The 9,473-nt window shown below is 40.8% G+C and overlaps 1 protein-coding gene across 1 annotated transcript; it reads left to right on the forward strand.

The window, feature by feature from the left end:
- Nucleotides 1-3,723: 3,723 nt before the first annotated feature.
- Nucleotides 3,724-9,432, forward strand: eny2 (ENY2 transcription and export complex 2 subunit). Its single transcript, XM_031874485.1, has 5 exons — nucleotides 3,724-3,997; nucleotides 4,193-4,270; nucleotides 4,890-4,960; nucleotides 5,479-5,553; nucleotides 5,729-9,432. Exons 2-5 carry the CDS (start codon nucleotides 4,203-4,205, stop codon nucleotides 5,800-5,802), a joined length of 288 nt encoding a protein of 95 aa, XP_031730345.1. The 5' UTR covers nucleotides 3,724-3,997; nucleotides 4,193-4,202; the 3' UTR covers nucleotides 5,803-9,432.
- Nucleotides 9,433-9,473: the final 41 nt, after the last annotated feature.

The following is a 9,473-nucleotide window of genomic DNA, read 5'->3' on the forward strand; positions in this document are numbered from 1 at the left end:
TTCAACAGATGAAAGACAAAGATGTTTTGGCATTTCTTTGCCAGACAGTTAAAGTCAAGACAAGCAACAGAAGACAAGGTTGAATGATACATTTACTCGAAACCAGTGAGTATAATAACAGCCTGTCATTTGTAGGCACATGCTTATATCATGCTCCGAAAGTCCACATACACTTTCTTTAACCTTCAGCAGAATCTTTTATTCCAAATCTGACTTGATAGAAGGGGATCCAAACATTTTGGGACATTGCTGTCTCAGACAGACATGTTCAATACATGCATGCACAAATGTTTAACGGCGTATTCTCAATCCGAATGAGCAGAATATTCAGTGCCATTGACCGAATGAGTAGCCTACCTTTTGCATCAGAGCTCCCCTCACTGGTGAGCGACAGTGTCGACATTCAAATGTCAAAAAGGTCAACCGGGTCATAGGTGACATTGTTGAAGCAGACGCATGACCTGTGTTAGTGCAGTATTAGGATACAGATCACCACTCCTGGTGGTTTAGGAGGAACAAACAAGCTATTCATCTTAGTTTTCTGCTGTGAGCTCTGCCGATTGCATGCAGTCTGTGAATAAACAAACCCCATCTGAACTCTGGTGTGGCCTCTCCACGACATCAACATTGTTGTTTACCAGCCATGTAGCTCTGTCTTGCATTCTTGTTTTGTTGGAAAGCATGACGGTCATAAGCCCTCCAGGGTCTGAAGCATCCCCACAGCAGCATGAAGTCTGCCACTACATGCTTCATGGTTGAGGTGGTGAGATTTTAGTGCTGCGTGGGGTTTAAGGAGCTTAGATATACTGAGGCAGGTAGACTCAAAAAGCTTCCTTTCGCTCTCTCAGACCTCCTCCTTCCAGTTTATTGCTTCACATAACTTTCTGAGAACAGCTTCCAGAGCTGTTGTAGACAGCAGCTGTCTTTCTTATGGAAGCCTTGGAACCCTGTATGTGCTTCAGAGATGCCACAGGACTCTTGGCCCAGAGATCTACTTGCACCACTCAATTTGTAAATGTGAATACAGTATATAGGCACTGTGGTACATTAGAGAGACAATATCTAAATAAATACTTAACTTCCTTAACAAAAACTGACAACATTTTGTTCCATTTTGGTCAACAAATTGTCTCAAAACAATAAGCTCAGAGATGGGCGAAATGGACAATTTCAGTTTACTGTGCCAACAAGCACTCCCAGGATTATATGGTCAAAAAAAAAAAAAAAAAACACATTTTGCAGTTGTATCACATATGATAAGTTAAACACAGTTAAAGAACAAGACAAGAACAAAAGTCAAGGTAAACTGGGATGACTTTCTTCACAAGTCATGCTTTGACCGTTTGCCAACACTTCAGCCCATGATTCAAATGAAATAAATTACATTTGGAGGCTGGTTTAAGAAAGTGGTATAATATTTTGAAATATTGCAATAACCATATGTTTTGTCCTTAAGTACCTCCATGATGGACTTTTCAAGCAGTTTGGAATTTGTCACAACAAACGATTATAGAAGCAGTTTCTCACAAGAATTGAAAAGGAAAAGCTGAAATGTACTTTATTAAACGCTAGTAGATATTAAGATATGTTTAAAGAAATAAATATGTTTAGAAGTAATAAGGTACATGCAAATAATCACACACAGCTAAAAGGCTGCACAGAAACGTTTAAAATGTCAAACATAAACTTAAAATGGCTAAAAGGTGGACACACATGTAGCGTAGCGTCTGGGTGTTAAAGAGATGCAGGGAAAGTTAGCTGTTTATTCCTGCTGTATTCTGTAGAATGTCATGGCAAGTAAAGAGAGAAAACAATAAATTATACTGAATCTTTATTCAAGTGTGCAACCACACGCTCCCTGTAAAATCAAGGACAGAATTCGAAATCCTTCTCCTCGCCTACAAAGCCCTAATTGGTCAGGCACCATCATATCTTAAGGAGCTTATTGTACCATATTACCCCACGAGAGAGCTGTGCTTCCTAAATGCGGAGTTACTTGTGGTTCCTAGAGTCTTAAAAAGTAGGATGGGAGCCAGAGCCTTCAGTTATCAAGCTCTTCTGTGGAACCAGCTTCCAGTTTCAGTCCAGGGGCAGACACACTCACCACATAGTATAGGCTTAAGACTTTCCTCTTTGATAGTGCTTAGCACTGGCTCAGGTTTGCCTTAGTCCAGCCCCTAGATATGCTGCTGTAGGCCTAGACTGCCGGGGGACTTCCTAGGATACACTGAGCTCCTCCTCTCTCCTCTTCTCTCTCCTCCTGTATGAATTCATTAATGCACATTACTAACTTTGCTTCTTCCACGGAGTCTTTGTGCTTTCCCGCCTCACAGGTTTCCATGGATCGTGGTTATATCTGGACTGTGGTCCTGCCTGACACCTACTGCTATTATCATTATCATGAGTCGCATTTCTATTACTATTACCGATACATTACCTTTTATTATTATTTTATTCTACTATATCCCCTGCTGCTGTTATTATTAGTCGTAACTTTTCCTTCATTATTCTGCTTACTGCTCTCATTATATGAATAATTTCTGTCATATGCATTGAATGTGTTGTAACTTTGTTATGTTCATACTTTACATCTATTGCACTTCTGTCCATCCTGGGAGAGGGATCCCTCCTCTGTTGCTCTCCATATCAGGTGTCTTCCTTTTTTTTTTTCTCCCAGTTAAAGGATTTTTTGGGGGGAGATTTTCCTGTACCGATGTGACGGTCCCGGGACAGAGGATGTTGTCTGTGTACAGATTGTAAAGCCCTCTGAGGCAAATTTGTGATTTGCAATTTTGGGCTATATAAAATAAATTGAATTGAATACTGCCACCTGCTGTATCGGAGTGTGTTGAATCGGCATTGTATTACCTAAAACTGAGAAAGAGAGAAAGAAAGAAAGAAAGAGAAACAAATAAATGACACCCCATTTCCTAATCATGCCTGTAAAATGCAGCCTAACTTACCAAACCCCTTCTGATTTCCCTGTGCTCAGTAATAACTTCAAACTCTCCTGCACTGTCCGATGTACTATATTCATGCGTGTGTCCCTCTCTGAATTATAGTGATTGCAACACGTGATAAATACCATGGATGTTTACCTGCATGCAAGAACCTTAGACATGTTGTCGATATATTCCTTTATACTGTTTAACCTTAACTGACTTTTGTATATTATAATAATGTTGCCCTTTGTTGCCTGTGTCCCATTTCTTCTGCCAAGCATTAATTCTGGTTGATCTAATTCATGATTTTACCCCTTCAGTACCATTAGCTAGTCATTTTGTTCTCATATACTTTAAGAGCATTATTTGCCAATCTATCTGCTTGTTCCTTACCTTTAACACTCATGTGAGCAGGAATCTAACAAAACCTCACTTCTTCCTTTGTCATCTTAATAGTGTGGCGTTAATTTCTTCTGTGAGATCTTCTTTGACCGTTTGCCTTGATGACAAACCTCTTAAAACTGTTGCTGAATCAGAGAAGATTATTGTTTTTATACGCTGTACTGATGCAAAAAATACCAAGAGGAACTGAGCCAATGTGGTCATGTGAAAAGCTAATATTATCCCCTGAAGGGAGGCGAGAGGTCAAAGTCTCCTACAGAACTGACTTTGATTAAATCCGTTAACCAACACTGCCGCTTTGCGGTGTAACAGAGTATTGCATTTAATGAAGGTGTAGGAACCATTGTTCAGATCAGTGTTTCTGCTCGGAACGTAATATCTGATGGTAAAACCTGTGAAATCAAAACACTCTTTTCCTCAGAGACATATCAAATAAAAGTGTGAAGCTAAATTACCTTGACACGTAAATTAAAGGCATAGTTTAGCTCATAGCGGCTGTCGCGTTCTTAGATAGTAGTTCTTAATATGCCTGTTGTGTTCTCAGGGGCAGTTAACGTTATTTCATGTTGACTTTCTCATGTACGCCACAGAGTCTGGCAAGGTTGCGGTAACACCGAAGAGTGGGACCGCTTCTATCTATTCGTCTCTAGCGTGTAAGTACATATTGTTACCTGAATCTTCCCACTTAGCATGTGAAGCCTAGTCGACTACTGACTTAACGAAACGAACGGAAGTTAACGTTAGCTGCTCGGCGTGGTAAACGTTGTCTAGAGTGGTTTAACATGAAGTCAATACATTTGCCTTAGGCTTTCTCATGCTATGTTATTCTTTTGTCCCTGTAACGTTAGGGGGAAGACTATGAGCAAAGAGTCCAGAATGAGAGCAACGGTGAACCAGAAGCTGACAGAGATGGGGGAACGAGAGAGGTAAGAGAAAATACTGCATTCATCTTGGTCTAAAAAGTAACGTACGTACGTTCCTTGTTACGTTCAGGCTGTATTCTTTATCAACGTCAGCTAAGTAACGCTAGCTGTGGAGGTTATTGTAGCGTATCATTGTCCCCCTTTCATCCTGTATCAGTCTGTGTCAACATTGTGACCATGTGCTGGTGAAAGTAAAGCTAAATGGCATAACATAACATGTGGGTTAAGAGGGAGAGGTTGCCAGCTGTATTAGAGAAGTACCTGTTAAATGTCCAACAGGAGAGGAACTTACTTATGTTATTGATACTGAACTGATGTGGCCCCTCAAGCTTCAAATAAACCGGCTGCTCCTTCACGTATTCATGTTTCTGGCAACGCAGAGAAGTGTCACTCTACATAACATGAATAGTAGTAACAACAGGGCTGAAACGGCCAATGTTGTGATCAAGATAAGGAAGTTGTCAGCTGTTATTAATTACCTAATTCGCATAAAACAGAAAAGGTGCCTGGCCTTACTGTAATTTGTATGTTTTACAGATTGCAAAGCCCTCTGAGGCAAATTTGTGATTTGGGGCGAAACAAAATTAATTGAAAAATGACACGTTTTGCATCTTATCGACAGACTGAAGGAGTTACTGAGGGCTAAGCTCACTGAGTGTGGCTGGAAGGACCAGATGAAAGCTCACTGCAAAGGTAAAAATGACAGCACCGATGTTAAAACACAAAGCATGGATTGAGTGTAAGATGCCGTCATCCACCCACTCCCTTGTGAATCTTATATTCCCACTTTAAAGGCCCAGTTTTATTTATGATATAACTTTTAGGTCATACATATTTAGAGAGCTTAAATGTATTTATTTATTGTTAATTTAGCAGGAACAATGCATAATACATAAATTGTACCGGATATAGGTAAAAGCTCATTTTCATTCGTAGTCCCTGCGCATGTTGCAGAGATAAAAGTTCAGTTGTATCAAAATCTTACACTGTAAAAAGTACATCTTCATTAAAACATGAATCAGCTCTACCTGCAGTGAGCAAAGCACATCCTCCAAATTGCAGCAGAACGTCAAGAGCTTTAAGAATGAACACAATTTAGGATAAATACAGTGCATGCGTATCGGACTGTTGTAACTATGCAACTCGTATTATACTGCACAACTGCTTTGAGCACTTTGTGTAAAACTATGAACCTATTTTTCTTTTCGCAGAAGTGATCAAAGACAAAGGCTTGGAGCATGTCACTGTGGAGGACCTGGTGGTAGAGATCACTCCTAAAGGAAGAGGTAGTTTCACTTGAGCTCATTTCTCCTGCTACCAGCACTTCTATCTAGAGTGTTGGTAGCAGGACAGGATGTAGATGTGAGCATAGACATACATTTTGTAGTACCCTGTTGTCTGTTTGAAAGAGTAAGGCACAGTCATGGATAGTCTCTCTCTCTCTCTCGCTCTCTCTTGCAGCTTTGGTGCCGGACAGCGTCAAGAAAGAGCTTCTCCACAGAATAAGAGCCTTCTTAGCTCAGCATGCCACATAATTATGATTTTTAACATTTCAACTGGCCTATACCTTCATGATATAGAATATGTTTATTTAAATTATTTACATTAATGTTTTTTTCTCATTATCTTGAATTTTCAGAGACACACTGACACACACTTCTGTTTTTTTTTTTCCTTTTACTAATTCTGTGACTAGTTATCACATATTTGTTAATGCACTTACCTCGCACATTTAGTTGCCCTTTGTATAAGAAATGTACTCTATAAATAATGTTTTGGATTCATTAAACAACAATCATTTAAAATATAATAATAAATCAATATATAATAATGTTATATTTGAATTTAGGCTTTCCTGAATTCATTTTCTTCATTAAAACATTTGTAGCAATTCTTGGGGCATGTTGTTGAATTTATAAGGTAGTATTGGGTGGATACAAAGTTGCTGATTGCATTTTGTACGATTATGATGAAACCCATGAAGTAAATGCTTAAAAACATGATTAATACCACACTTTAAAACTTGGTCATCATGGTGTCAGGGTTCATGTTATCACCATTTGCTCACATAACACAGGAAAGTAATTCGACAGTGTATGAAGTTAATTTCAAGGTGAAAGTTAGATTACCACTGCTAGAGCCCATGAATAAAGCCTCATTCATTGTCTGTATTCACAATACATAAAGTCACTGAAACCTTCAGTTTAAAGTCATTCACACATAATTAAGACACGAGCAAAAAAGTGAGAATGACATCGTTTTAGTTCCCGTTGATATTCTCTCTCCGGCTGCACTGTAGACAGTCGTGCAATGCAGCAATGAAATTCTTCCCGGGGCATGTTATCGAATGGTGCAAGTCCTCTTTCCCTCAGTGCTGTGCATCCAAATGAGGAGTTGTATGTGCGGTGTGTTATTGCAGATATCAAAGCAGCATCCAGCTTTACACCAGGTCCATCAAAGATGAAAGGAGAACACAAATATGAAAGGAAAAAACAGTTATTCACCATGAATCACACCCAACTGGTGCTGTGAATTAACATTTCCCTTTGATTAAACAAACTTAAATCCAAAAAGAACCATGATTCTGTAACGACAAGCCGGTTGCTGCTTTCACATCCCAGAATTAACACAAGGTTCCCAACAGAGTGGGGAGAGGGCGGTGGCACGAAAGACATCATGAACAGATAAACAGGAGTGACCCTGTTCACAGGGAGAGGTGATGGCTGCACCAAGGGACAAATAGCCCTCCCCGAATACGGTTGTCAAATTGATTCAAGGTCCTTCGTGCGAAGTGTATGAAATGAACAAGTGCACTTAAGTGTCCCAGTGAGAGTCACGAGGCTGAGTGCAAACAACACAAGTTACTCACCCCATGGTGAGGTAGAGAAAGCCAGGCCATGAGCTCTCCACAATGCCCTGATTGTCGAAATAAAACGTGTTGTTTTTTTTGTTTTAATGTTGTCGTGCAACTTCACAGCCTCCCCATCGACTCATAAAAACAGAACTGTTACAGGAATCTTTGGTCCTGAAGCCGTCTTTGTTTCCCTTTTTTTTTCCTCCGTCCACATGCTGAACCACATCATTTTGTTTTGTTGAAGGGGTCTCTATAGTTACACACGCACAAAGCCTAACCGGTTATGGATCACATTTGGAGAGGCCGTGAACCCAAAACGACGCACCGCTCGGCACGAGTAGCACATTAGTGGGTAGTGAGTGAGTCCGAGCCGGTCACCCACCCAAGACAGAGCGAGTGTTTTCTTAGCCAAAGGACCTGCTGTGACATCAGCCCAGGTGACAACATGCTGATATACAGTGCTGTTGTGGGGGCCAAATGTAACGCACCCCTCCAGGCCAGCATACGCTCCTTTAATGGCCTACAATCAATCCCCATGTTATCAGCAGATCTCCCCCCCCACCCCGGCACCCGCATATAAAGGGGGTTCTGCGCACTGTAGAGCGGCACTGGATAGAATTACCAGTGATGCAATTTATTATCATACAGATTTTTATTTACTTTCTCACTCTCTGCTCTCAGCTTTTCTCCATCACTCAGGACCTACACAGCTCTGCCAAGGAGCTGTACAGTATCCAGATGACTCTGCACATCATTAAAAAAAAAAAAAAACTTGAAAAGTAGAGTTGTCCAAATAAAAGGAAAACATGATTTAAAAAAAAAAAAAATTCTCCTATTCATTGGCTCAGTGTTGTGCATCTTTGATGTGGCCGGCAGAGATTTGATTAAGACCCGTTCTGGCGATCACAGCAGCAGCTGATAGCGAGGAAGCACACACTTTGTAGCATCCTGTGAGGCAGCCTCTGAATGAACCACCATAAGTCAAGCAACAACAAAGGCCAAGAGCGCTCCTTATTCCACCAAAGTCAATATCAAGCTGTGTCTGAGCAGCCCTTGATGACATTTAAAAGGAAAAGTCAAACATGTTGTGCGTGTCTCCAAGTGCTTTTTGTGTGCGAGTAGGTAAGTGTGCGCGGATATATTCACCACCCCTGGAATCGGATCATTTCATCATGATAGCAGCTGTGTCAATAGGCGATGGAGCCAAAAGCGTGGTCCTGTGTGCTGAGTCCCATAGGTGCTCTGAGGTCCTCTCTCTAGTGGAATTGGCAACATCCAAAGACCATAAACACCTCCCTTACTGTACAAACAACTGAAGAAAAGGCAGCGCTGGGTGGAAACAGATGGCAGGGACATGTTCATATTATATACAAATGTTGGGAAATGATGTTATAGTACATTGCCTTCTTTGGGATAACAGTGCACCTGCTTCAGATGGTAATGGTTTAAGAAGTCTCCATGAAATACTGTATCTCATGTCTTGGTCATGTAACACCGACGGATAAATCTCCCCATGTTTACAACAGCATATTGGACGTTTCTAATTTATAGGACACTGCTATAGGCTTTTGTGTCTCATATAAATTTTCCTATCTTTTTTTCATAATGGAAAGGGCAAACACATTGCAAAAGCAGACAAAGGGTCAAAGTAGGTGTTTCAAAGCAAAAGGAGAGGACATGTGCTCCTACAAATTCCCAAGACCCGGTGTGCAGTTGGCCCTCTTTACTGTCAACATGTGTGAACGCCATGCTCGATAAATTTCTCTTTGAATTCCCTCACTAGAATTTATGAGACGTGCAACATGGGGTTGCAACTCTTTTGAAGCCTACACACTTGCAGCACTCTGTGCCGTGTACATTCTCATTTTAAGGAGAAAGGATAAAGACGAAATAGGGAGAAGTTGGCGTGTAGCATCCTGCAGTGTAAAGAGTTTTAAATGCATTCACGCTCCGTTGTGTCTCCTGGGATCTGTTTTCTACACACTAATGAGGCTGAAGAGCAAGTTTCACTCTGTTATTCCTGGCATCGATGGACCAGTCGCAGGCATACTGCTCACACTCTCTCTTTTTTTTTTCCCTCTCAGTAGCCCAGCGCAAATAATAAATAAGAGGAAATACATCATCCCTTTTTCAATCCGAGAGCCAGGAGCGGGCCTGCCAAAGTTAACACAAAGCAATCTTAGGTAATGATCAGCAAATGTGTATAAAGTTTCATAGAGCATGACTTCACATAATTCTTGTTTAGATCATGTTAGCTGGCTCAATCTCAACTGTGGAGCTGCTGCAATAGAAACCATACATTGATACACACACACACACACACACACACACACACACACACACACACACACA

Source organism: Anarrhichthys ocellatus, unplaced genomic scaffold (assembly GCF_004355925.1).
Source record: "Anarrhichthys ocellatus isolate YVR2014 unplaced genomic scaffold, GSC_Weel_1.0 scaffold81, whole genome shotgun sequence".
Classification (NCBI taxonomy): Eukaryota; Metazoa; Chordata; class Actinopteri; order Perciformes; family Anarhichadidae; genus Anarrhichthys; species Anarrhichthys ocellatus.